Source organism: Nicotiana tomentosiformis, chromosome 11 (assembly GCF_000390325.3).
Source record: "Nicotiana tomentosiformis chromosome 11, ASM39032v3, whole genome shotgun sequence".
Lineage (NCBI taxonomy): Eukaryota > Viridiplantae > Streptophyta > Magnoliopsida > Solanales > Solanaceae > Nicotiana > Nicotiana tomentosiformis.
In genome coordinates this window covers 13,612,088-13,638,778 of record NC_090822.1, presented here as the reverse complement: position 1 = coordinate 13,638,778, position 26,691 = coordinate 13,612,088, and the positions used below count along the sequence as shown (strand labels likewise).

Genomic DNA, 26,691 nt, shown 5'->3' with positions numbered 1-26,691 from the left:
CCAGAGACGAGGGCATCCCGGAGTAGATTTTTACGCTGTTAAGGTAAGTAACAGTTTTAACTCTGGCTTTGAGGGTATAAACCCGGAGAATTTGATATCGTGTGACTGTTTGGAGGTGATACCGACGCTAGGTGACGGGCGTGTGGGTGTATATCTCGAGGGATTGAGACTTGGTCCGTCCCGTGAGGCCTCATGACCATCATCTGTGTTTACGTAGTTACTTGTTGTTGAACTTGTCTGCCTTCATCTTAGAGATCCAGCTTAGGCTTTATTCATGCTCACATTATTTGTACTCAGTCATAGAAATTATTGTACATGTTTACCTCAGTCTCTATTATTTGCTAATATGCTGTGATACTTGATGTAGGCTACGTTCCCATATTTGTTGATGATGGTGAGTCTAGTGAGATACATGATTGAGTGAGGCCGAAGGCCTGGTTGTGAGGATATTAATACCATAGCACGTGAGTTGTCCGCGTAGCACGTGAGTTGACCGTGCAGGTCTAGGTATTGATACCATAGCGCGTGAGTTGTCCGCATAGCACGTGAGTTGATCGTGCAGATCCAGGTATTGATATGATGGAATGTGAGTTGTCCGTGCTTAGCGCTTGGGCTTTGGGAGCCCCTCCGAAGTCTGTACACACCCCAAGTGAGCGCAAAGTGTTGAGTGTTTTGAGTGTTGAGTGTTGAGTGCGAGTGATTAGTGATGAAGTGATACTGCTGTGAGGTTGTATTTATTTGTGTTGTTGCTGCATTTATCAGTTAAACTTCTTTGTGGCATTTACTGAGTTATGAAATTTACCTGTTTATTTTTGTTTATATTTAAATTGTGAAAATAAATAATTGGACTGTTTTACTTAGCTCGTCACTACTGCTAAGTTCTTTAGTTATTTTTGTTACTACTCAGTCGGTTGTACTCATACTACAACCTGCACTTTATGTGCAGATCCAGGTGAGTTAGAGCGCGGTGATCGTTGAGTTCAGGATGGCTATTTGTGGAGATTGCAAGGTAGCTGCTAGCGTCCACAAGACCTTGTTACTCCTTTTGTCAATTCTTCTTTTGGACAGTTAGACAATTTATATATCTTAGTTTATTATTTTAGACGCTCATGACTTAGTGACACCCCGATGTTTGGGGCTCGTTTCCGTATTTTTCTATATTATATTTAGAATTGATTTAGTTTATAAAAAATTTAAATGTTAAAATATTTTATTAAATTCTTATAAACGGTTTAGTAGTAAAATTTTGGGAAGTAGGCTTGCCTTATAATACGATAGGCGCCATCATGACCATGGTTAGATTTTGGGTCGTGACATTGTGGTACTGGATAATGCCATGTATACCATCAATACGGTAAAAAAGTGCACAACATACATTTTTAGCACCTCATCATCATCTGAACGAAGATTCTCTAAAAGAGAACAGACTACTGAAGTAACCTGACAAATGAATAGTAATCAGTAATGTAAAGACCAATAAGTTCTTTCTTTCATTTTTACCAGATTAGAGGACCTTTGAGGATTTATTCCAATTTCGTGCAATATGAAATTGGCTCTCCATTTGGAGCAAGCTACAAATAGAGTCTTGAAAAGCAATTAAAATTGACAGACCGAGATATATTTAGATTCAAGAACTCCAATAATATAGGAGGAATATTGAGGAAAGGCATGATATAGCTAGTGTTGTCTGCTCATTTAAAAAATAAATAAATTATTTCTTATAAAGATTTCAAATCCAATTTATTTGACGATGTTTGATAGGTCCTGAATTTAAGATGTTAAATTTGACTTATCTATTACTATTAGTTATGGTAAAAGAAGAAGTTAAGCAATGACTTAGTTTGATAGAGGAAACATTACATCAAAGTTTAAGATCTGAATCGTTTAAAAGTTGTGAAAATTGCATAGAAATTGAATGACGCCCAACATTTGATAATGTTTCAAAAATAGAAAAGGTGTCACATAAATTCAGTAAATCATTTTTTTAAGGTGATGGCAGATGGTACACCCCACGGTGATGGTATTTTGAATGCTTAAGGAAAAGTAATATTTTGAATTAAATAATTGGAGGCGTAAGAACTTTTCAACAGTCATTAACCAACTTGCTCAGATGGAAGATTCGACTTGCTTTTAAAAATGAGTGACAAAGTCCTCGTGGCTTTTCTCTGCATAGGAAAATTGTTGTTAGCCTCCTTTAACTTGTTCATCAAAGGAGTCAAAGCGCCATGGTTAAGAACACAATAACAATCACCGGCAACAATTTTTCCCACTACCAGCACATCCTATAGTTGGAAAGAAAATACATTAAGAAGGCTAATTGTTATACAACATGTGGGGACGAGGGACATGGGGGGCTCTTCCAATTATAAAACACACCTTCTCGCAAAGACTTTCATCTGGAAAGTCCAGAAGATTTACAAGAACTTCCACCAGCCCATATTCAACCATACCAAATATATCGGCGAGGTGGAAAGAGAAAATGAGTACGAGAATCCAAGCAGAATCGTCCTATGAATGTAAAACCATAAGGATAAAGCAAGTGTGAAGCTAGAACCGCAAGATGCTAAAGAAGGTGCAAAATGGTAATCAACAACACATCACTTTCTACCTTGAGCTGCTGCGGGAAATCTGGCGTCTTTATAAACTGAGCAAATCGAAGATTAACACTAAACTTCATAGCTTCGCAAAGACCAAGTTTCTTATCTATGAAAAAAAATTAGCAAAGTAAGTGATATGCAAATTGAATAAAAAAATTAGCAAAAGAGCACCTGGAGCAGACTTAGTCATACTAATAGAGAGCAGTGTTCGGAATTGTTTGGTTGGTATGCCCTGCAGAATTCTATGATCGAACAAAATACTAGCGACCGCTAATTCAAGACTTTCCTTTAAACTAACCATTCAGAAAACTACATATCAGCCTATAGTTGGAAAAATATACAACATGTCGTAGGGGTCTAAAACACACCTGATTGTAATACAGTTTTTGAAATATTGGCTCTAGCAAATTGTCAATCGCAGGAGTCGAGCCACCAAAAGCACTGGTGAGAACCCAAGCAGCTTCAACCTATGAATGCAAAACCATAAGGATAAAGCAAGTGTTCATTATAAAGCTAATAACACATCATTAATTCTCTACCTGGAGCTGCCAAGAATCATTATTGCTCAGAAACTCAACAAATCGAGCAACATGACACCTAACTGCTCCAACATGAAGACTCCTTCTGATATCAACCAAGTTCCGGAGTCGTGAGCCTGGATCATGATTAGTCATCCTCGTATCAACCATATTCCGGACTCGTGAGGTCCCCGCCAGCTGCTGATTGATATCATCCGACCAAACATCCTTGAACCATGATGTCTTCTGTAAACCAATAATTCATTATTAAATCAGCATAAAGAGTGGAACAACTAATGGATTTATATATCAGAAAATAATTAAAATCAACTAGCAAAATTCAGCATTGCAGACAAAGTATGTAAGCGAACACAAGACTCTCCATTATTAATTCTTACTAATTAAAAATTGATGTGCATAATATATTGATAAAACAAGACCCAACCAGAAAAAGAAAAAGGAAATAAAAGCCCACAGGACGCTTTGGAGTTTCTCGCTTGGTCTTTCGGATCTTAACAGCCACAGTAGCACTTCTTAGTTTATCAAGAGGCATCTTCGTAAAAACCCTAGTTAGGGCAATCGCTGCGGATAGTAGTTATATACTACTACTTTACCTTTCGTTAAAAAAAAAAATCTCATACTATATTTACAAAAAAAATCATGAAATTCAAATTTGTTCCTTTTTTGCCCCTAAAAAAACCACGAAGTTATATATGTAGCTAAGAGTTTCAGGATGATCTCAATGCTCACTTTCAATTTTCTTTTTTGAAGATAATCACTTCAATAATTAAATGTCACCTTTGTAAATTCTCACCAACAATATGGTTGAAGAATAATAAGAGGGACATCAACAGCGATGATAAGAGCTCAACAAGATAAGCAAAAGCTAAAGATGATTCATCACTTGAATGATACACAGTAAGGAATTTGTCTTCTCTATTTTGACCAAAATAGTTGTGTCCTTGTAATGACGATACTTTTACGTACTCCAAACGAGTCCTTGTAATGCTAGGGTAAGTGCATCATGAGCTAGCCAGTGTCATTAACTCCGAAAATAATATTTTTTTTTTAAAAGAACCCTTGTCTACTTCTTAGTACTAAAGAACCATTTTTATCATGTTCTTAGACTGGATTTGTCATATTCTCAACAACAAACATAGATAGTTAACTGAATTATACACTGAATTATGCGTAGAATTTCAGGGTACTTAAATTTACTTGGAAAACAGAATGTAAATAATAGCCTGTTTGGCCAAGCTTCTAAAATAATCTTATTTTGAGAAGTGATTTTCTCAAAAGTACTTTTCAAAAAAGTGCTTTTGGTGAGAAGCAGTTTGTGTTTGGCTAATTAATTTAAAAATCACTTTTGAGCATTAATTAGTGTTTGGCTAAACTTTTGAAAACTGTTTCTAAGTGTATTCTTCTCAAAAGTGCTTCTCAGAAAAGTTCTTTTTGAAAGAAGCTGAGGGCATCGCCAAGGTGAGAAAACGAATTCGAGGAAATAGCGAAGTTTCAAAATTGAGCGGATTTCTAAGATAGAAGATGTCATCATTCTGGAAAGGGGTACGCCGAATGATCGGGGACCGTTGTAGTTTATATCAGAGCACTCCCCGCTAAGTCTGATTCCAGTTTATATTAGAGCACTCCCTGCTAAGCTCTGATACCAATTTATCAGAGCACTCCCTGCTAAGCTCTGGTACTTGTTTATCAGAGTTCTTCTGCTTAAGCTCTGATACCAGTTTATCAGAGCACTCCTGCTTAACTTTAAGCTCTAATACCAGTTTCCCAGTTACTTTTTTCTCCTTCTCAAAAAGTGCTTCTGCTTCTCCTCAAAAGCATTTTTTCCATCTAAAAGCTAGGCCAAACACCTCAATTTTGGGCAAAAAAGCATTTTTGGCAAATAAAAAGCTTGGCCAAACAGGCTATAAGACTCAAAACATGTGATTCTGCACTGTCTTCTTGAGGACACCAAGAATATCATACACTGGAGATCTAGCCTACACTTTCCCAGATACTTGTCCAATTGCCGCAAAACCTCACCAACATAGACCTGTATTTGTATAGGCAAAGCGTGAATGCTTTTAATTTTCTTTTCAATTCGGCGAGCATAATCAATAGACGGAGCATCTTTTCCCCCAACCTCCAAGATTTTCTCTAATTTTTCATGACTGTCCCTCATATATTGTTCACTACGGCATGCAACAATAATATCACACATAACCTCTATGCAGGAGACATCCACCAAGTACCTAAATCCAAAATCACAAGTATACATAGAAATTTAGTAAAAATATCACCGATGGTAGAGAGATCATCACCCCCAAAAAGAGGTTAAATACTTGATATGAGCATCATTCCCACTGGCAATAACAATATTAATTGTTGCGACAATAACATAAATGATTTTTTCTACTCGAACAGGGTATGACTTACCAATCACAGTCTGCTCACAATTACAAACTATTTAGATAAATATATATGGTTTCATCCAATGAAAAGTCTCACTAAAAGAAAAGGAAAGAGAAAATTTGGGGGCCATTTTTATTCGAAATACTACAACCAACTATTTCAATCTCATATTCACCTATTCAACTACTCCAAGATCTGTAAAATCTGTTAAGACCTTGGAAGGCATGAAGATAATGTACCCAAGAGCTGAATATTTTAGTTGTCCTGAATATTGAAGACATACCTCTATATCCCAAGCTGGACAATGTTATACATAATGCTGCAAATGCTGGAGACCACCTTTACATCCTCGTTGTGGTTATCAAGAAATGTCACCAGGCAACCAAGGTCGGCACGATTGAACTTGGTTGTGAAGTTAGTTGACGTTAGTAAAAATCAAAGAAATATGCATGCCTTACATAATTACATTTTAACAATTAAAAAAAGGAAGAAAAATATTCCAGTGGTCTTTGCATAATGCACTCATCCAATAATTTTGGCACATAGAAGGTTACATGAGGATTTTGTTTAAAATCTTGTTTGGTGGGAAGCTTTAATGAATGGGTAGGTTCTAAGAAAACTATTAGAAATTAGGCGTTTGAAGCTTTGGGGTGGTATTTGTAACAGGAGTGTCTCCACTGGGAGGTACTAGGATTTCTTTCCACATGAAAGGCATAAGTGGATGGGAGTAAGTTTCATGAAGATGGAAAGGTGGGAAGAGTGGTAGGGGTGTGTCGATCCTAAGTACAAGATTCGATAGTCATTTTGATCATATGTCTTGTTGTACAGAAAAGTCAACGCCAAGGCAACCACTGTCGATAACTGTAGATTTACATAGGTTGCTGACTACTAGTACAATAACTAAAACTAAAAACTAAGAGTAGATGTGTAGGAAATAAAAATGATAGCTATGTAGCATACTAGTAAGTGGGTCCTATATATAGAGAACCCAGACTAAATCCAGTAGCGAACATACTCCCAGTGTTGTAGAGTCAAGAAATGAACTGAAAAGAAAAAGATCAATTTTGAAGTTGATTCAGGAACATGCCGAATTATCATCTGAATGCATACTGTTTATGATGTTTCCACCTTTCAATCATTTTGTTTTGTTTTGTTTTATTTCGTTCCTATTTTCATTGGTTAATTCATCAAAATGTTTGGATTCAAGAACGAAAGCTTTTAAAAGCTCATTAAGACCCATGTACCTTATTAGAACAGCTCTTCTCTCTTCGAATAATACTTATAACTATTTTGAGGATGGGGATTATTACTGAACGAGACTCGTGCCTGAAACATCAATTGATATACATATTATATTCAACCATAAGTTAGATATGAAAAGGTAGGTTAAATGAGAAAACTAAAATATTCCACTCACCGGAGGAGTCCAACCAGCCGGTCATAAATATCCCAGTTATTGTAGTGCTGGATAATGCCATGTATACCATCAATAGGTAAGAAAGTGCACAACATACATTTTTAGCACCTCATCATCATCTGAATGAAGAAGCTCTAAAAGAGAACAGACTACTGAAGTAACCTGACAAATGAATGGTAATCAGCAATGTAAAGACCAATAAGTTCTTTCTTTCATTTTTACCAGATTAGAGGACGTTTGAGGATTTATTCCAATTTCCAGCAATATGAAACTGGCTCTCCATTTGGAGCAAGCTACAAATAGAGTCTTGAAAAACACTTAAAATTGACAGACCGAGAGATATTTAGATTCAAGAACTCCAATAATATAGGAGGACTATTGAGGAAAGGCATGATATAGCTAGTGTTGTCTGCTCATTTAAAAAATAATCAAATTATTTCTTATAAAAATTTCAAATCCAATTTATTTGACGATGTTTGATAGGTCCTGAATTTAAGATATTAAATTTGACTTATCTATTACTATTAGTTATAGTAAAAGAAGAAGTTAAGCAATGACTTAGTTTGATAGAGGAAACATTACATCAAAGTTTAAGATCTGAATAGTTTAAAAGTTGTGAAAATTGCATAGAAATTGAATGACGCCCAACATTTTATAATGTTTCAAAAATAGAAAAAAGTATCATATAAATTGAGTAAATCATTTTTTTAAGGTGATGGCAGATGGTACACCCCACGGTGATGGTATTTTGAATGCTTAAGGAAAAGTAATATTTTGAATTAAATAATTGCAGGCGTAAGAACTTTTCAACAGTCATTAACCAACTTGCTTAGATGGAAGAATCGACTTGCTTTTAAAAATGAGTGACAAAGTCCTTGTGGCTTTTCTCTGCATCGAAAAATTGTTGTTAGCCTCCTTTAACTTGTCCATCAAAGTAGTCAAAGCGCCATGGTTAAGAACACAATAACAATCATCGGCAACAATTTCTCCCACTACCAGCACATCCTATAGTTGGAAAGAAAATACATTAAGCCGGCTAATCGTTATACAACACGTGGGAACGAGGGACATGGGGGGCTCTTCCAATTATAAAACACACCTTCTCACAAAGACTTTCATCTCGAAAGTCCAAAAGCTTTACAAGAACTTTCACCAGCCAATATTTAACTATATCAAATATATCGGCGAGGTGGAAAGAGAAAATGTGTACGAGAATCCAAGCAGAATCGTCCTATGAATGTAAAACCATAAGGATAAAGCAAGTGTGAAGATAGAACCGCAAGACGCTAAAGAAGGTGCAAAACGGTAATCAACAACACATCACTATCTACCTTGAGCTACTGCGGGAAATCTGGCGTCTTTATAAACTGAGCAAATCGAAGAATAACACTAAACTTCATAGCTTCGCAAAGACCAAGTTTCTTATCTATGAAAAAAAAAATAGCAAAGTAAGTGATAGGCAAATTGAATAAAAAAAATTAGCAAAAGAGCACCCGGAGCAGACTTAGTCATACTAATAGATAGCAGTGTTCGGAATTATTTGATTGATATGCCCTGCAGAATTCTATGATCGGACAAAATACTAGCGACCACTAATTCAAGACTTTCCTGTAAACCAACCATTCAGAAAATCACATATCAGCATATAGTTGGAAAAATAATACAACATATCGTAGGGGTCTAAAACACACATGATTGGAATACAATTTTTGAAATATTGGCTCCAGCAAATGGTCAATCGCAGGAGTCGAGCCACCAAAAGCACTGGTGAGAACCCAAGCTGCTTCAACCTATGAATGCAAAACCATAAGGATAAAGCAAGCGTTCGTTAAAAAGCTAATAACTCATCATTAATTCTCTACCTGGAGCTGCCAAGAATCATTATTGCTCAGAAACTCAACAAATCGAGTAACATGACACCTAACTGCTCCAACATGAAGACTCCTTCTGATATCAACCAAGTTCCACAGCCGTGAGCCTGGATCATGATTAGTCATACTCGTATAAACCAATTTCCGGACTCTTGAGGTCCCCGCCAGCTGCCGATTGATATCATCCGACCAAACATCCTTGAATCGTGTTGTCTTCTGTAAACCAACAATTCATTATTAAATCAGCATAAAGAGTATGTAAGCGAACACAAGACTCTCCATTATCATTTATTACTAATTAAAAATTGATGTGCACAATATATTGATAAAATAAGACCTAACCAGAAAAAGAAAAAGGAAATAAAAGCCCATCGGACACTTTGGAGTTTCTCGCTTCATCTTTCGGATCTTTCGGATCTTAACAGCCACAATAGCACTTCTTAGTTTATCAAGAGACATCTTCGTAAAAACCATAGTTAGGGCAATCGCTTCAGATAGTAGTTATATACTACTACTTTACTGTTCTTTTTAAAAAATAAATATATATCTCATATTATATTTACAAAAAAAATCGTGAAATTTAAATTTGTTCCTTTTTTACCCCTAATATTGCGCTATCCCCACCCATCTTGCCGACAAAGCCCCTCAATTTGTTTAAAATATTATATTCCAAAGTAGTGACTAGTTAGTCATCAAATCGAAAACACAAGAAGAGAAAAGAAGAAATCAAGAAAGGAACATGTCTACTTTTTACTATATAATACTACTAGATGAGGAATGTATGTGCTAAGCACGGTCCCAATAGAGTCACTACAGAAATCAATGAATAACGTATAATAGAAACACATGTATTATAATCATGTTTACACTTTACACCATAAACAAACAAACTTAAATGTATGACTCTCATATATTGTATTGCAATTACTTTGCACCACTAAAAAATGCCACCTTCCTGTCACGACCCAAATCCTAACCTGTCGTGATGACGCCTATCGATGGTACTAGGCAAGCCGACAATATCCAAAGTGCTACCAAAATTTAACAGAAAACAAATCAAGAAAATTTGAAATAAGTAAGGTTTTCATAAACAGGGGTGAAACCCAAAACACAGTGCCGAAAATAACTCCCAATATCGGTGTGTCACTAAGTCATGAGCGTCTATACATAGTCAGTCTAGAAATGAAATGACTATAACAGCTTGGATCTAAATACAACGAAAGAAATAGATGAGGAAGGAGAAAACAAGGTCCACGAACGCCAGGCAACAACTACCTCACAATCTCCAATGGTCAGCTACAAGAACTATCAACACCCTTCGCGTCCGGAAACTCCTGGATCTGCACATGAAGTGCAGTGTGTAGCGTGAGTACAGCCAAATAAGTAAGTAACAATAATAAATAAGGAACTGAAAGATAGTGACGAGCTACACAGTTATAGTTCATTTTCAATAATCTCAGCAAGAAGTAGACATGCTTTCAAATTCGGCAATTTAAGTCAAATCAGTTTTATACAGTTTCAAGTTCAAGTAAAAATCGGATATAAAATCTTTCAGAAATTTCAAAACAATGATAGATAACAACTAACTGCAACAACAAATGAAAGCAAGTACAACCTCTTAGGGAAAAAGTCACTCAACTCTTCTCAACAACTCAATCACTCGGCTCTCAGCCCTCAGCACTCAATAGGTACATGCGCTCACTGGGGGTGTACAAACTCTGGAGGGGCTCCTATAGCCCAAGCGTTATAATCCGCACGGACAACTCACATGCTATAATATCATATCAAGATCCGCACGGACAACTCACATGCTACAATATAAATGTCTGGATCCGCACGGACAACTCACGTGCTATGGTATCAATATCTCACCATCAGTTCCTCGGCCTCACTCAGTCATCAACCTCTCTAGTCTCTCGGGCTCTCAGAAATAAGGAAAATTAGCCCAAATAGCAATAACATGATGTATTAATAAGAATAACAGAGACTGAGAAAGAAGTTTCAGTCAGATTGTTCATGTTTATGTTGCTCGTCCAACTAATACACGAGTAGATGCCACGATTGGACAAAGGATACTTGTTTTTGATTGTGATTTTGTTCAACTGCCTACAATCAATGCACATCCTCATAGAGCCATCCTTTTTCTTCACAAACAGAACCGATGCACCCCAAGGTGACACACTAGTCCTAATAAACCCCTTCTCATGGAGTTCCTGAAGTTGCTCCTTCAACTGCGCCGACGCCATACGGTACAGAGGAATAGAAATGGGCTGAGTGCCCGACACCAAGTCAATACCAAAGTCTATATCCCAGTCGGGCGGCATGCCCGGCAGGTCTGCATGAAATACATCCGCAATCTCTCGCACCGCTGGAATAGAATCAATAGTAAGGTTCTCTGCTCTAACATCCCTCACAAAGGCCAAATAAGACAGACAACCCTTTCCAACCATCCGTTGGGCCTTTAAGTATGAAATCACCCTACTGGGAACATAGTCTAGAGAACCTCTCCACTCAATCATAGGCAACCCCAGCATCGCCAGTGTCACGGTCTTAGTGTGAAAATCTAGAACAACATGACATGGAGACAACCGGTCCATACCCAAGATCACATCGAAATCAACTATACTAAGCAACAATAGATCAACCCTAGTCTCCAATCCCCCAACAGTCACCACACACGACCGATATACACGGTCCACAACAATAGTATCGCCCACCGGTGTAGATACATGAATAGATAAAACTAGAGACTCACGAGGCATATCCAAATAAAGAGCAAAATACGATGACACATATGAATAAATGGAACCAGGATCAAATAATACATAGGCATCCCTTTGGTAAACTGAGACAATACCTGTGATCACTGCATCTGTAGCAATGACATCTGGTCTGGAGGGAAGAGCATAGAATCGAGCCTGACCGCCACCTGATCGGCCTCCCCCCTAGGGCGACCTTTAGCTGACTGGGCTGGTGCCATCGGCCGAGAACTCTGATGTGGAGTCCCACTCAACAACCTAGGGCAATCTCTCTTGATATGACCAAGATCCCCGCACTCAAAACAACCCACCCTAGGGAGGAACTGTTGCTCCTGATACCCCGAGGAACTACCCGTAGAAACCTGAATAAATGAGGCATAGTGAGAACTCTACGCTGGTAGTGCAATGAATGAAGACTGGCCTGAGCGAGCAATGTGAGAACCGTGGCTGACTGATGCACCACGATGAGTTGGTCGAGTCGTCTGAGCATGCCTATAAGGATGACCCCTGTCGTGGTGGAACTGACCCCCGGAAGGAACACCACTAAAACCACCTGATCCCCGAGACCTCTTGGCCTCCCTCTCAACCCGCTCCTGGCTACGGACCAGCTCTATTTGCCGAGCAATGTCAACAACCTCCTCAAATGTAGCACCAGACACTCTATCTCTAGTCATAAGCACCCGCAGCTGAAATGTGAGGCCATCAATGAACCTCCTGATCCTCTCCCTATTAGTGGGAACCAACCAAACCGCATGATGGGCCAACTCATAAAATCTCATCTCGTACTGTGTCACAGTCATATCATCCTGACGTAACTGCCCAAACTGCCTGTGCAACTCCTCTCTGCGGGATTGCAGCATGTACTTCTCCAAGAAGAGAACGGAGAACTCCTGCCACGTATGTGGCGCTGCCCACCAGGTGAAGGCAGCCCCAGTAAACTGAAAAGTAGTGAACAAGACCCCACTGGTCTCTAGAATACCTGATGTACGGAGAATTCTATGACATCTGTCCAAGAAACCCTGGACATCCTCCGACTCTGCCCCGCTGAAAGATGGAGGCTGAAGTCTACCAAACCTCTCTAGCCTCCGATGCTCATCATCAATCATAACAAGGACCACATGGGCCTGAGCAGCTGCCACCAGCTGGACTGGTAGTGCCCAAGGTGTCTGGAGTCCCTGCATCACCTGCTCGGGTGTGCGGGTGGCGGGAGTCTGAGTACCTCCCTCAGCTTGAAAGGTGGCTGCTGTGACCGGAACTACGACCGCCTGAGCAAGACTGTGCACACGGTCAGAATCTGAGCTAAGGCCTCCTGAAGGCCTGGAATCACGATGGGCACAGGCGGTGCCTTAGCTGGCCCCACTTGCGCATCCACAACTGGACATGCTCCTGAACTGGGGCAACTGGTGGATCTGCAGGTGCTGCTCTAGCTGCTGTACGAGATGCACCTCTGCCCTTACCGTGGCCTCTACCTCTCACGACCCTGACTGGTGGTACTGGTGACTGTCCGTCCTGCCCAATAGTATGTATCCTCACCATGTGTGAGAGAATAGAACAACAGAAGTTTAGTTACCAGAATCAACAGATTCGCACGACAAGAATTCAAGAATGTGAAATTTCCTAAGGGTTCGGCAGCCTCTCGAAAATAAATACAGACGTCTCCGTATCGATCCGCAAAACTCTACTAAACCTGCTCATGACTCGTGAGACCTATGTAACTTAGGCTCTGATACCAACTTGTGATAACCCAAAACCTAACATGTCGTGATGGCACCTATTGATGGTACTAGGCAAGGCAACAATTTCCAAAGTGCTAACAAAATTTAACAGAAAACAAATCAAGAAAATTTGAAATAAGCAAGGTTTTCATAAACATGGGTGAAACCCAAAACACAGTGTAGAAAATAACTCCCAATATCGGGGTGTCACTAAGTCATGAGCGTCTATACATAGTCAGTCTATAAATGAAACGACTATAACAGCTTGGTTCTAAATACAACGAAAGAAATAGATGAGGAAGGAGAAAACAAGGTCCACGAACGCCAGGCAACAACTACCTCACAATCTCCAATGGTCAGCTACAAGAATTATCAACACCCTCCGCGTCCAAAAACTCCTGGATCTGCACATGAAGTGCAGTGTGTAGCGTGAGTACAACCGACTCAGTAAGTAACAATAATAAATAAGGATATGAAAGATAGTGACGAGCTACACAGTTATAGTTCATTTTCAGTAATCTCAGCAAAAAGTAGACATGCTTTCAAATCTAACAATTTAAGTCAAATCAGTTTTATACAGTTTCAAGTTCAAGTAAAAATCGGATATAAAATCTTCCAGAAATTTCAAAACAATGATAGACAACAACTAAGTGCAATAACAAATGAAAGCAAGTACAACCTCTTAGGGAAACAGTCACTCAACTCTTCTCAACAACTCAATCACTCGGCTCTCAACCCTCAGCACTCAATAGGTACATGTGCTCACTGGGGGTGTACAAACTCTGGAGGGGCTCCTACAGCCCAATCGTTATAATCCGCACGGACAACTCACGTGCTATAATATCATATCAATATCGGCACGAACAACTCACATGCTACAGTATAAATGTCTGGATCCGCACGGACAACTCACGTGCTATGGTATCAATATCTCACCATCAGTCCCTCGGCCTCACTCAGTCATCAACCTCCGGGCTCTCAGAAATCAGGAAAATCAGCCCAAACAGCAATAACATGATGTATTAATAAGAAAAACAAAGACTAAGATACGATATGCGAGTAAAAACTGAGACCGAGTACAAATAGCATTTAGCAGGCAATTCAACATGTTATGCGGCCTCTGTGTGTACCAACAGTACCAACACATAGCCTAAACATGGTTTCTAACATGATTTGCAGTCAAATTTCTATAACACATAGAGAGCATATGACTAACAAAAAGTTATTCAACTTAATAGTTTCACGGAACGGACCAAGTCACAATTCCCACGGTGTACACCCACACGTCCATCACCTAGCATGTGCGTCACCTCCAAAATAATCACATGACATAAAATCCAGGGTTTCATACCCTCAGGACCAGATTTATAACTGTTACTTACCTCAATCCGAGCAAAACTCTACTCCAAAATGTCTTTGCCTCTCAAATCAGTCTCCAAACGTCCTGAATCTACCCAAAAGCAGTACAATACAATTAATATAGGCTAAAGGGATCAATTCCACAAAAAACACACTAAATAATAGCCAAAAATCCGAATTCGGCTCAAATTCGGCCCCCGGGCCCACGTCTCGAATTCAGACAAAAATCACAAAACCTGAAAATCCATTCACTCACGAGTCTAACCATACCAAATTTACTCAAATCCGAAAACAAAATCCCATTCAAAACCTCAAAAATCTAACTCAAGAACTCTTCCTCTTTTTTCCCAATTTTCCACCCCAAATCACAAATTAGATGATGTAATTAAAGGCATTATCATGGAATTTAGCCAAAATCAAGTAAGAATAACTTACCCCAATCAACTCCTTGAAAATCCCTTCAAGAATCTCTGAAATCCGTGGTCTCTAGCTCAAAATAAAAAAAATGGGTTCAAACCCTCGTTTTTTGAAATTTAATATTGTTGCCCAGATTTTCCTTCATCGCGAACGCGGCCTCTCCCTCACGTTCGCGTAGCACAATAAATTCTGCCACCCAAAAACCTCCTTCGCGAACGCGTTCAACCAATTGCGAACGCGATGTTTCGCTGACCCCTCACTTCGCGAACGCGATTTCCCTTCCGCGAACGCATAGACCAAAAAGGCCGGGGTACCCAACTGCCTCACTCCTCTTCGCGAACGCGTTACACTTTTCGCATTCGCGATGCCTCCACTGACCACAACTTCGCAAATGCGGGCTCCTCTTCACGAACGCGAAGAACAAACTTACATCAGCCTCCAAGTAAACTCCGCGAACACGAGATCTCCTTTGCGAACGCATAAGAGGAAACCAGATGAGCCAAAACCCAGTAACTTCAGCTATAACACCAACTCAAAACCAATCCCGTTAACCACTCGACACTCACCCAAAGTCCCCGGGACCTCAACCAAACATACCGACCAGTCCTAAAACACGATATGAACTTACTCAAATCCTCAAATCATCTCAAACACGAATTTACACACGGATTCAAGCTTAATGAACTTCGAAATTTCCAAATTCTACAAATGACGTCAAAAGCTATCAAATCACGTCCGATTGACCTCAAATTTTGCAAACAAGTCATAAATGACACCACGAACCTACTCCAACTTCCAGAAATCCAATCCGACCCCGATATCAAAAAGTCCACTCTCGGTCAAACTTTTCAAAATCCAACTTTCGCCAATTCAAGCCTAATTATACTACGGACCTCCAAACACAATTCGGACGCGCTCCTAAGTCCTAAATCACCTAACGGAGCTAACAAAACCATCAAAATTCAAATCCGAGGTCGTTTATATATAAGTCAACATCCGTTCGAGTTTTCCAATTTAAGCTTTTAACTAATAGACTAAGTGTCTCAATTCACTCTGAAATCTCTCCGGACCCGAACTAACTAACCCGATAAGTTTTATAACAGCTGTATAATACAAAGGGAGCAGAAAATAGGGTAACAGGGCTACAACTTTCAAAACGGCCGGTCGGGTGGTTACATCCTCCCCCTCTTAAGCAAATGTTCATTCTCGAACGGGTCTAGAAACATGCCTGGAGTCTCAAATAGGTGTGGATATCTGATCCGCATCTCTCGCTCGGTGTCCCAAGTAGCCCCCTCCATGGGCTGACCTCTCTACTGCACCTTCACTAAAGCTATATCTTTTGACCTCAACTTTCGAACATGCCGCTCCAAAATAGCCACTAGCTCCACATCATAAGTCAAATCACCATCCAACTGAACCGTGCTGAAATCCATAACATGAAACGAATCACTGATATACTTCGGGAGAATAGAAACATGAAATACTGGATGCACACTCGACAAGCTAGGTGGCAAGGCAAGCTTGTAAGCCACCTCTCCAATCCTTTGAAGTACCTCAAAAGGCCCAACGAACTGAAGGCTCAACTTGCCCTTCTTCCCGAACATCATAACACCCTTCATGGGTGAAACCTTCAGAAGAACCTTCTCCCCAACCATATAAGACACATCACGGACCTTCCTGTCGGCATAACTCTTCTGTCTCGACTACACCGTGCGAAGCCACTCCTGAATTAATTTAACCTTCTCCAAAGCATCCTGAACCAAGTAAGTACCCAATAGCCTAGCCTTGCCCGGCTCAAACCAATCCACCGGAGATCTACACCGCCTCCCACACAAAGCCTCATACTGAGCTATCTGAATGCTCGACTGATAAATGTTGTTGTAAGCAAACTACGCGAGCGGCAAAAACTGGTCCCATGAACCCCAAAATTAATGACACAAGCGCATAACATGTCCTCCAATATTTGAATAGTGCGCTCGGACTGTCCGTCCGTTTAAGGGTGAAATGTTGTGCTCAATTCAACCTGGGTGCCCAACTCTCACTGTACAGCTCTCCAAAACTACGATGTAAACTGCGTGCCTCTATTTGAAATGATGGAATCTGGCACACCGTGAAGGCGAACAATCTCTCTGATGTAAATCTCAGCCAACTGATCTGAAGAATAGTACTCACTAGAATTAAGTGCGCGAACTTGGTCAACCGATCCACAATCACCCAAATAGCATCGAACTTTCTTGAAGTCTGTGGGAGCCCAACTACGAAATCCATGGTGATCCGCTCCCACTTCCACTCCGGAATCTCTATCCTCTGAAGCAATCCACCCGGTCTCTGATGCTCATATTTTACCTGCTGACAGTTGAGGCACCGAGCAACAAATCCAACTATATCCTTCTTCATTCTCATCCACCAATAGTGCAGCCTTAGGTCCTGGCACATCTTTGCGGTACCCGGATGGATAGAATACCACGAGCTGTGGGCCTCCTCAAGAATCAACTCCCATAGCCCATCTACATTGGGCACACATATCCGACCATGCATCCTCAACACCCCATTATCTCGAATAGGCACATCTCTGGCATCATCGTGATGGACCTTGTCCTTGAGGACAAGCAAATGAGGATCATCATACTAGCGCTCTCTGATGCGATCAAATAAAGAAGACTGAGAAACCACACAAACTAGAACCCGACTGGGCTCCGAAATATCCAATCTCACGAACTGGTTGGCCAAGGCCTGAAATCAACTACAAGAGGTCTCTCACCAACAGGAATGAATGCAAGACTACCCATACTCATTGCATTTCTACTCAAAGCATCGGCCACCACATGGCCTTTCCCGGATGATACAAAATGGTAATATCATAGTCCTTTAACAGCTCCAACCATCTCCACTGCCTCAAATTGTGAACCTTCTGTTTGAACAAGTGCTGGAGGCTATGATGATCAGTAAATACTTCATAAGACACACCATAAAGATAGTGCCTCCAAATCTTTAATGCATGAACAATGGCAGCCAACTCCAAATCATGAACGTGGTAGTTCTTATGGGGCTTCAACTGACGCAAAGCATAAGCAATCACTCTACCCTCCTGCATCAAAACACACACAAAACCGATCCGAGACGCGTCACAATATACTGTATAAGAACCAGAAGCTGATGGTAGAACTAGAACTGGAGTTGTGGTCAAGGCAGTCTTGAGCTTCTGAAAGCTCTCCTCACACTCGTCCAACCACCTGAAAGGAGCACCCTTTTGGGTCAATTTGGTCAAGGGCGATGCAATAGATGAGAAACCCTACACGAACCGACGATAATAACCAGCCAAACTAAGAAAGCTCCGAATCTCTGTAGCTGAGGACGGTCTGGGCCAACTCTGAACCGCCTCTATCTTCTTCAGATCCACCTGAATACCCTCACTGGACACCACGTGTCCCAAGAACCCCATTGAACTGATCCAGAACTCACACTTGGAGAACTTGGCATAAAGCTTCTCCTCCCTCAACCGCTGCAACACAACCCGCAAATGTTGGGCATGCTCCTCATGGCTACGAGAGTACACTAGGATATCATTAATGAACACAATAACAAACGAGTCGAGATAAGGCTTAAATCCACTGTTCGTCAGATGCATGAACGCTGCTGGGCATTGGTCAGCTCAAAAGACATCACAAGGAACTCACAATGACCATAACGAGTCCTAAAAGTTGTCTTAAGAATGTCCGAGTCCCGAATCTTCAACTGGTGATACCCTAACCTCAAATCAATCTTGGAGAATATCCTCGCTCCCTGAAGTTGGTCAAATAAATCATTAATACGCGACAAAGGATACTTGTTTTTGATTGTGACTTTGTTCAACTGCCTATAATCAATGCACATCCTCATAGAGCCATCCTTTTTCTTCACAAACATAATCGGTGCACCCCAAGGTGACACACTAGTCCTAATAAACCCCTTCTCAAGGAGTTCCTGAAGTTACTCCTTCAACTCCACCGACGCCATATGGTACAGAGGAATAGAAATGGGCTGAGCGCCCGGCACCAAGTCAATACCAAAGTTAATATCTCTGTCGGGCGGCATGCCCGGCAGGTCTGCAGAAAATACATCTGGAAACTCTCGCATCGCTGGAATTGAATCAATAGTAGGGTTCTCTGCACTAACATCCCTCACAAAGGCCAAATAAGATAGACAACCCTTTCCAACCATCCGTTTGGCCTTCAAGTATGAAATTACCCTACTGGGAACATAGTCTAGAGAACCTCGCCACTCAATCCGTGGCAACCCCGGCATCGCCAGTGTCACGGTCTTAGTGTGACAATCTAGAACAACATGACATAGAGACAACCGGTCCATACCCAAGATCACATCGAAATCAACTATACTAAGCGACAATAGATCAACCCTAGTCTCCAATCCCCCAACAGTCACCACACACGACCGATATACACGGTCCACAACAATAGTATCGCCCACCGGTGTAGATACATGAATAGATGAAACTAGAGACTCACGAGGCATATCCAAATAAAGAGCAAAATACGATGACACATATGAATAAATGGAACCAGGATCAAATAATACATAGGCATCCCTGTGGTAAACTGAGACAATACCTGTGATCACTGCATCTGTAGCAATGACATCTGGTCTGGAGGGAAGAGCATAGAATCGAGCCTGACCGCCACCTGATCGGCCTCCCCCTCTAGGGCGACCTCTAGCTGACTGGGCTGGTGCCATCGGCCAAGAACTCTGATGTGGAGTCCCACTCAACAACCTAGGGCAATCTCTCTTGATATGACCAAGATCCCCGCACTCAAAACAACCCACCCTATGGAGGAACTGTTGCTCCTGATACCCCGAGGAACTACCCGTAGAAACCTGAATAAATGAGGCATAGTGAGAACTCTACGCTGGTAGTGCAATGAATGAAGACTGGCCTGAACGAGCAATGTGAGAACCGTGGCTGACTGATGCACCACGATGAGTTGGTCGAGTCGTCTGAGCATGCCTGTAAGGATGACCCCTGTCGTGGTGGAACTGACCCCCTGAAGGAACACCACTAAAACCACCTGATCCTCGAGACCTCTTGGCCTCCCTCTCAACCCGCTCCTGGCTACGGACCAGCTCTATCTGCCGAGCAATGTCAACAACCTCCTCAAAGGTAGCACCAGACACTCTATCTCTAGTCATAAACACCCGCAGCTGAAATGTGAGGCCATCAATGAACCTCCTGATTCTCTCCCTATTAGTGGGAACCAACCAAACTGCATAACGGGCCAACTCAGAAAATCTCATCTCGTACTGCGTCACAGTCATATCATCCTGACGTAACTTCTCAAACTGCCTACGCAACTCCTCTCTGCGGGACTGCAACATGTACTTCTCCAAGAAGAGAACAGAGAACTCATGCCACGTATGTGGCGCTGCACCGACCGGCCTACGCCTCTCATAAGCCTCCCACCAGGTCAAGGCAGCCCCAGTAAACTGCAAAGTAGTGAACAAGACCCCACTGGTCTGTAGAATACCTGATGTACGGAAAATCCTCTGACATCTGTCCAAGAAACCCTGGACATCCTCCGACTTTGCCCCGCTGAAAGATGGAGGCTGAAGTCTACCAAAACTCTCTAGCCTCCGATGCTCATCATCAATCATAACAAGGACCACATGGGCCTGAGCAGCTGTCACCGGCTGGGCTGGTAGTGCCCACGGTGTCTGGAGTCCCTGCATCACCTGCTCGGGTGTGCGGGCGGCGGGAGTCTAAGTACCTCCCTCGCTTGAAAAGTGGCTGCTGCGGCCGGAACTGCGACCGCCTGAGCAAGACTGGTGCACACAATCAGAATATGAGTTAAGGCCTCCTGAAGGCCTGGAATCACGATGGGCACGGGCGGTGCCTTAGCTGGCCCCACTGGCGCATCCACAACTGGACCTGCTCCTGAACTGGGGCAACTGGTGGATCTGCAGGTGCTGCTCTAGCTGTTGTACGAGCTGCACCTCTGCCCCTTCCACGGCCTCTACCTCTCGCGGCCCTGACTGGTGGTACTGGTGACTGTCCGTCCTGCCCAGTAGTACGTATCCTCACCATGCATGAGAGAATAGAATAACAGAAGTTTAGTTACCAGAATCAACAGATTCACATGACAAGAATTCAAGAATGTGAAATTTCCTAAGGGTTCGGCAGCCTCTCGAAAATAAATACAGACGTCTCCGTATCGATCCGCAACTCTACTAAAGCTGCTCATGACTCGTGAGACCTATATAACCTAGGCTCTGATACCAACTTGTAATGACCCAAATCCTAACCTGTCGTGATGGTACCTATTGATGGTGCTAGGCAAGGCAACAATTTCCAAAGTGCTACCAAAATTTAACAGAAAACAAATCAAGAAAATTTGAAATAAGCAAGGTTTTCATAAACAGGGGTGAAACCCAAAACACAATGCAGAAAATAACTCCCAATATCGGGGTGTCACTATGTCATGAGCGTCTATACATAGTCAGTCTAGAAATGAAACGACTATAACAACTTGGATCTAAATACAACGAAAGAAATAGATGAGGAAGGAGAAAACAAGGTCCGCGAACGCCAGGCAACAGCTACCTCACAATCTCCAATGGTCAGCTACAAGAACTATCAACACCCTCCGCGTCCAGAAACTCCTGGATCTGCACATGAAGTGCAGTGTGTAGCGTGAGTACAACCAACTAAGTAAGTAACAATAATAAATAAGGAACTGAAAGTTAGTGACGAGCTACACAGTTATAGTTCATTTTCAGTAATCTCAGCAAGAAGTAGACATGCTTTCAAATCCGGCAATTTAAGTCAAATCAGTTTTATACATTTTCAAGTTCAAGTAAAAATCGGATATAAAATCTTTCAGAAATTTCAAAACAATGATAGATAACAACTAAGTGCAACAACAAATGAAAGCAAGTACAACCTCTTAGGGAAACAGTCACTCAACTCTTCTCAACAACTCAATCACTCGGCTCTCAGCCCTCAGCCCTCAGCACTCAATAGGTACATGCGCTCACTGGGGTGTACAAACTCTGGAGGGGCTCCTACAGCCCAAGCGTTATAATCCGCACGGACAACTCACGTGCTATAATATCATATCAAGATCCGCACGGACAACTCACATGCTACAATATAAATGTCTGGATCCGCACGGACAACTCACGTGCTATGGTATCAATATCTCACCATCAGTCCCTCGGCCTCACTCAGTCATCAACCTCTCTAGTCTTTCGGGCTCTCAGAAATCTGAAAAATCAGCCCAAACAGCAATAACATGATGTATTAATAAGAATAACAGAGACTGAGAAAGAAGTTTCAGTCAGATTGTTCATGTTTATGTTGCTGGTCCAACTAATACAAGAGTAGATGCCACGATTGGATAAAATTAAATTTTAACGCCTGTAGTTGAATATACATATTCCATCTGGAAATCCATTGGGAAAAGAAGAAGAAGAAAACCAAGCTAATCATAAGATAGAACACCAAGCTAAATATAGGATGATAAATGCCAAAGCAAAAGAGAGAGAGGGGGCTAGCCTGAAAATCAAACCAGCATGGAAAGAGTTCTAATTGTATAGAATGGTACTATGTCTAATAAATAAGAGTAGAAGAAGGCAAACATTCTTAAAGCACTTTGTATTAATTATCCCAAACGTTAAATATATGTAGAATAGATTATTTGTACTCTGTGACAGTAATTTTCAAAATATTACAGAAAGTAAGAAGCTCATACTACTAACCGCTCATAAATTATTTAGATGATCCAGATTTTCTAGAGCTGAGCTGCACCATTGCATCTCTAAGAAAAATTAGAGCTGCACCATTTTGCACTCTAAGAAAAATTAGATCGTCCAAACTTGAAGCGAGAAAATGACAGAGACATTCTCAAAAAGTATATTAATATCCGCACATCCAAGTAACATCAAATGAACAGAGGGCTAATTTCACCATAATTTTTGATAAATAAATAATCCTGTAAGAGTTTCATTATTCTTCAATCACTTGAGGACAAAAAACAGAAAAGGAGTTATCACTTATCACATGCCATTTATCCTTCAGATTAGACTATGATATACTTTTCTTCGTTTCAGTTTGCAGGTAAACTTTTACCTTAAAAAATAGTCATCTCCCTTTTAAGTTCTGTTTTTTGCTAATCTCTAGGATAATATGTACCCACGAACTTCTATTACCAAAACCTCAAGGGTAATATATCCAAAACCTAACTACAGGAATCCAAAAGACATGAAAATCTATTAAGTGATCAAAAACATAAGAGCCAGCAAAGCTGATAAGTTCAGCTTTATACTAATTATAAATGATAAATAAAAGCATTGGAAGCAATTCTACTTCACATAAAACCATGAATCAACCAGTCAGGTTCCTTATATCGTTGTGTATTTAGCCAAATTTAGGGAACTAAACAACAGTTTGCTTCTCTACGATCATCAACCTTGTCGTAGAAACATCATAAGAAAATTTTGTTAAGGGTTCACCAAATGAAGCCTTTCTGCTGTGGATCGTTGATTTCATTGAATTGCTCTTTGTTTCTGGGAAAATGATATGTTAACCTGAATATAAGCTATTACAATGGAACATAAGACTTTTTCTTTTGCTTAGGTCAAGAACATTAGAATAAAACTTTAGTCCGTAGTCTTATATATTCTACAATGTCTAAAAAAATCAGATAACATGATAAGTACCACAATCTGGCTGATAACTGAAAAAAACAACATAATATAATTTGAATTATCGTAATCCCACGAGCACAGTAGCTAGAAAAAAAGATGTATGTAGAGGTGACAAACACAAAAACAAGTTTTAGTGTAAAGTTTTTTCAGGTGAATATTTTTTCCAGATAAGACAATGCAATAAAGTTGTTTTTAAATGTTATGCCGGATACAAAGAGTACTTGTATACTGGTTATGACTGCTTAAATACATAACCGAGAAGTAATGAGATTATCGCTAAAAATACACTCAAGGATCCTTGAACCACTAATCATCATTGCAAGAACCTAGGGAGTTCCTACTCGAAGAGCAATCACATTGAAGAAAACCAAATTAATAAGGCAACCAATTGTGCTCATCTTTAAAGTATTCTAAAAAAAATAATGACAGAGAGCAACATACTTAAAGAGATGTCCAAGAAAACAAAATCATCAAAGACATAAAAGCATGATTGGAGGAGACCAGAGAATAATGTCAGCTGTGGACGGAAAAAATATAGAAAAGCAATTTGGTATTTGGTTTTCCATATGCCCATTTCCTCTTCCAGAGGATTATGAGACATTTGTGCAAGAATTCCAGTAAAGCGTTTCTAATTTTGGGTTTGATTCTTTTGACTTGTTTGAGATAATTCTTTATTTCTTTTTCCTCATTTGAATCTCACTGAATTTGAAATCTAATTAAGCTCTAATTCGTTAACATGTATATCTTCAATCCATCAAGCATCAAGTGGTAAGAAGTGCAACGTATTTTTAGAAATTATATCCAAGCAAAATTTAAGAATTCAAATTCTAGAGTTAGCCATATAGATCAAATAGTAGGAAGCCATATTTGAAGAGCTCTGTTTCTTAAAAAGTATAGTCAAGGAGAAAAATATTTGACCAACTATATATTAAAATACAGAAAAGACTTCTCAAACATTCAAGATAAGCAACACCACGTGAAAGTGTTCCTGTGGCATCAAGAAAATGAAGCCCGACATTAAGGTCCGCTTGGACCTCCAAAAATTTTCCCTCTTCTCAAAATCAAAAATTTAGTTTTCATTTCACCAAAATAACCTGTGAGTAAATCAGGCAAGTGGCATCATCGTCCAAATGGATAGTTGTAAAGAAACAATCTAATTCAGCAACTCAAGAAAATATGATTAGGATCTGCATTTTGTTTAACAATATGAAAAAAAAGAAGAAGGAATCATGTGCTGATTGAATTGAAAATAAAAATATCTAATGAGCATGAAGTTAGACATAGCACACAGTGTGCTCTGACCTTCAATCATGTTTGGCAACTTCTTATATCTCTAAAAAAACATATGTATTTGTGCATCTACAAATGTTAAATTTCATAAAATCATATACACATTAAAAAGATACATGTAGAAATGTAATTCAATATCAATTAAAATTTACTAAGCGCTAACTGACAAAAAAATGAGGAGCATACTATGTGGAAACTGCCATCACCTTGGCAATCAAACTACTATTTTTTTTCTGGGAAAACATCTAAGGTGTAATAGTACCAAAAACACCAAGATGAATCACAAAAGATCATAAAATGGTACATTACTCATATAAAGGATAAGCATAACAGTGTCTATGTGTGAGATGACCTCTTACTCTCTTAGCAAGAGCAATTGTAAGTCGATATGGTAAAACAACTTGGCGACACACTTATAAAAACAACTGTCTGTGTAAGAAGCACTTGCCCGGATCCACCTCAATACTTCAACAGATGAATCTCTCTGCATTTAAATGCTTCCTGAAATGTCCAGAAATTTTCCTACAAAAACAAATGATGGCATCATCCCTAATTCCAAGGCCATTAGACAATCTCCAATGCAAAGAAAATGGAGAGAAATCCGAACATATTGCACGAAAAGAGCAAGAAACCAAAAGAACCCACCAAAAGTTTTCCTACAACATAGACACAGAAGTAAGCACATATAAAGTCAACAAAACATAATGCACAATATATTGTTCAATAATTCTGTTACTGGAAAAAAGTAATGTACTACTGAATGAAGATTGTTTATATTATAGAACCCCTACAGAAGAAGAATAGAGTATAAAATTATTCAGCACTTTCAGGCATATAGTCAAACACCATTGCTGCATTAAAGTTCTTCACCTTCCATTACTCTATTTGTTTCTGATAGCAATTCAAAATCTAGAATGAAAAAGTAACCACATGCATGTTCAAAGTCCACCTAGAAAGCATGGAGAAAGAGGAAAACCAAACATATAAATATAAATCAATTCAAAATCATACATGTTGTACCAAAAAGAAAAATAAAGAAAAAAATACAAAAAGAATTTCATTGGCAAATGAAGATTAATAGTCTTTAAAAATAGAATCAAAGATTTACATACTTACCACGAAAGAATAGAGGAAAACTAAGCAGAACTCAGAAATTTCTCTTGCACCGTGTTTAGGCTCTCTGATTGTATCTCGCTAATCAGAAATTCAGGATGCGCGTGTGTTTTGGAGAGAGAACACTACACAAAGAACATGGAACACGGATTACAAGCAAATCCAATAAGAAATACATAAACTCAGAGGAATAATTGAACAACATAAGCTAAACAAGATATTCACCGGAACGCTATTGAACTTAACTCAAAATATAAGTTTCAACTGTAGAGACACCAGAAGAGTAATTAAACTCAAATAAAATTAAAAAAAGAACAAGAGCTCCTTAGGATGACAAATGGGCAGTGAGATGTATCACTCTAAACTACGTGGCGAATCTAATTGAACACGTATAGGCTGTTTGGCAGCTATCGAAATCAGAGTTTAGTTTGAGAGCTGATTTTGAAAAAAAGTACTTTTCAAAAATAAGAAGTGTTTTTGAAAAAGGTATTTTTGGAGAGAAGCATATTGTTTTTGGTTAAACACTCTG

The 26,691-nt window shown here is 40.0% G+C and overlaps 3 protein-coding genes and 2 long non-coding RNA genes across 10 annotated transcripts; all 5 read right to left on the bottom strand.

Annotated features, from left to right (window-relative positions):
• Positions 1-2,363: 2,363 nt before the first annotated feature.
• Positions 2,364-3,286, bottom strand: LOC104103598 (importin subunit alpha-2-like). 2 transcript variants are annotated; one of them, XM_070188583.1, is made up of 4 exons: positions 3,137-3,286; positions 2,966-3,064; positions 2,609-2,703; positions 2,364-2,508 (listed from the first exon to the last, which is right to left on the bottom strand). In XM_070188583.1, the coding sequence occupies exons 1-3, from the start codon at positions 3,284-3,286 to the stop codon at positions 2,674-2,676; spliced, it is 279 nt and encodes a 92-aa protein (XP_070044684.1). In that variant the 3' UTR covers positions 2,364-2,508; positions 2,609-2,673. The 2 variants fall into 2 exon arrangements, 1 of the variants encoding a protein (XP_070044684.1); XR_011412275.1 differs by lacking the exons at positions 2,966-3,064; positions 3,137-3,286 and adding an exon at positions 2,790-2,903 and having other exon boundaries at positions 2,365-2,508.
• A 4,328-nt stretch (positions 3,287-7,614) lies between these two features.
• LOC138900925 (uncharacterized) lies at positions 7,615-9,131 on the bottom strand. Of its 2 annotated transcripts, XR_011412277.1 has the most exons (5): positions 8,804-9,131; positions 8,633-8,731; positions 8,456-8,549; positions 8,273-8,367; positions 7,616-8,172 (listed from the first exon to the last, which is right to left on the bottom strand). It is a non-coding gene; the product is annotated as an uncharacterized lncRNA (long non-coding RNA). The 2 variants fall into 2 exon arrangements; XR_011412276.1 differs by having other exon boundaries at positions 7,615-8,172; positions 8,633-9,128.
• A 2,829-nt stretch (positions 9,132-11,960) lies between these two features.
• LOC138901053 (uncharacterized) lies at positions 11,961-12,752 on the bottom strand. The gene has a single exon (XM_070188779.1). The coding sequence runs from the start codon at positions 12,750-12,752 to the stop codon at positions 11,961-11,963; it is 792 nt and encodes a 263-aa protein (XP_070044880.1).
• A 6,279-nt stretch (positions 12,753-19,031) lies between these two features.
• On the bottom strand, positions 19,032-20,783 carry LOC138901052 (uncharacterized). Its single transcript, XM_070188778.1, has 3 exons — positions 20,178-20,783; positions 19,670-19,934; positions 19,032-19,375 (listed from the first exon to the last, which is right to left on the bottom strand). The coding sequence occupies exons 1-3, from the start codon at positions 20,781-20,783 to the stop codon at positions 19,032-19,034; spliced, it is 1,215 nt and encodes a 404-aa protein (XP_070044879.1).
• Positions 20,784-21,495: 712 nt separating this feature from the next.
• Positions 21,496-26,522, bottom strand: LOC104103578 (uncharacterized). Of its 4 annotated transcripts, none has more exons than XR_011412144.1 (3): positions 26,388-26,522; positions 26,166-26,287; positions 21,496-25,571 (listed from the first exon to the last, which is right to left on the bottom strand). It is a non-coding gene; the product is annotated as an uncharacterized lncRNA (long non-coding RNA). The 4 variants fall into 4 exon arrangements; XR_011412145.1 differs by lacking the exon at positions 26,388-26,522 and having other exon boundaries at positions 21,496-21,719; positions 21,995-25,571; positions 26,166-26,381; XR_011412146.1 differs by lacking the exon at positions 26,388-26,522 and having other exon boundaries at positions 21,496-22,317; positions 22,812-25,571; positions 26,166-26,381.
• Between the last annotated feature and the right edge of the window lie 169 nt (positions 26,523-26,691).

Excerpts from the sequence above, each read along its gene's own strand:
- LOC138901053 (XM_070188779.1), bottom strand. The coding sequence starts at position 12,752 with ATGCAGGGACTCCAGACACCTTGGGCACTACCAGTCCAGCTGGTGGCA.
- LOC138901052 (XM_070188778.1), bottom strand. The coding sequence starts at position 20,783 with ATGCAGGGACTCCAGACACCGTGGGCACTACCAGCCCAGCCGGTGACA. Across the intron at positions 19,935-20,177 it reads TTGCTCGGCAGATAGAGCTG|GTTTCTACGGGTAGTTCCTC; the intron begins GTCCGTAGCCAG and ends TCATTTATTCAG. Across the intron at positions 19,376-19,669 it reads TACAGATGCAGTGATCACAG|ATTGTCACACTAAGACCGTG; the intron begins GTATTGTCTCAG and ends ATGTTGTTCTAG.
- LOC104103598 (XM_070188583.1), bottom strand. The coding sequence starts at position 3,286 with ATGGTTGATACGAGGATGACTAATCATGATCCAGGCTCACGACTCCGG. Across the intron at positions 3,065-3,136 it reads ATGATTCTTGGCAGCTCCAG|GTTGAAGCTGCTTGGGTTCT; the intron begins GTAGAGAATTAA and ends TTGCATTCATAG. Across the intron at positions 2,704-2,965 it reads AAAAACTGTATTACAATCAG|ATAAGAAACTTGGTCTTTGC; the intron begins GTGTGTTTTAGA and ends TTTTTTTCATAG.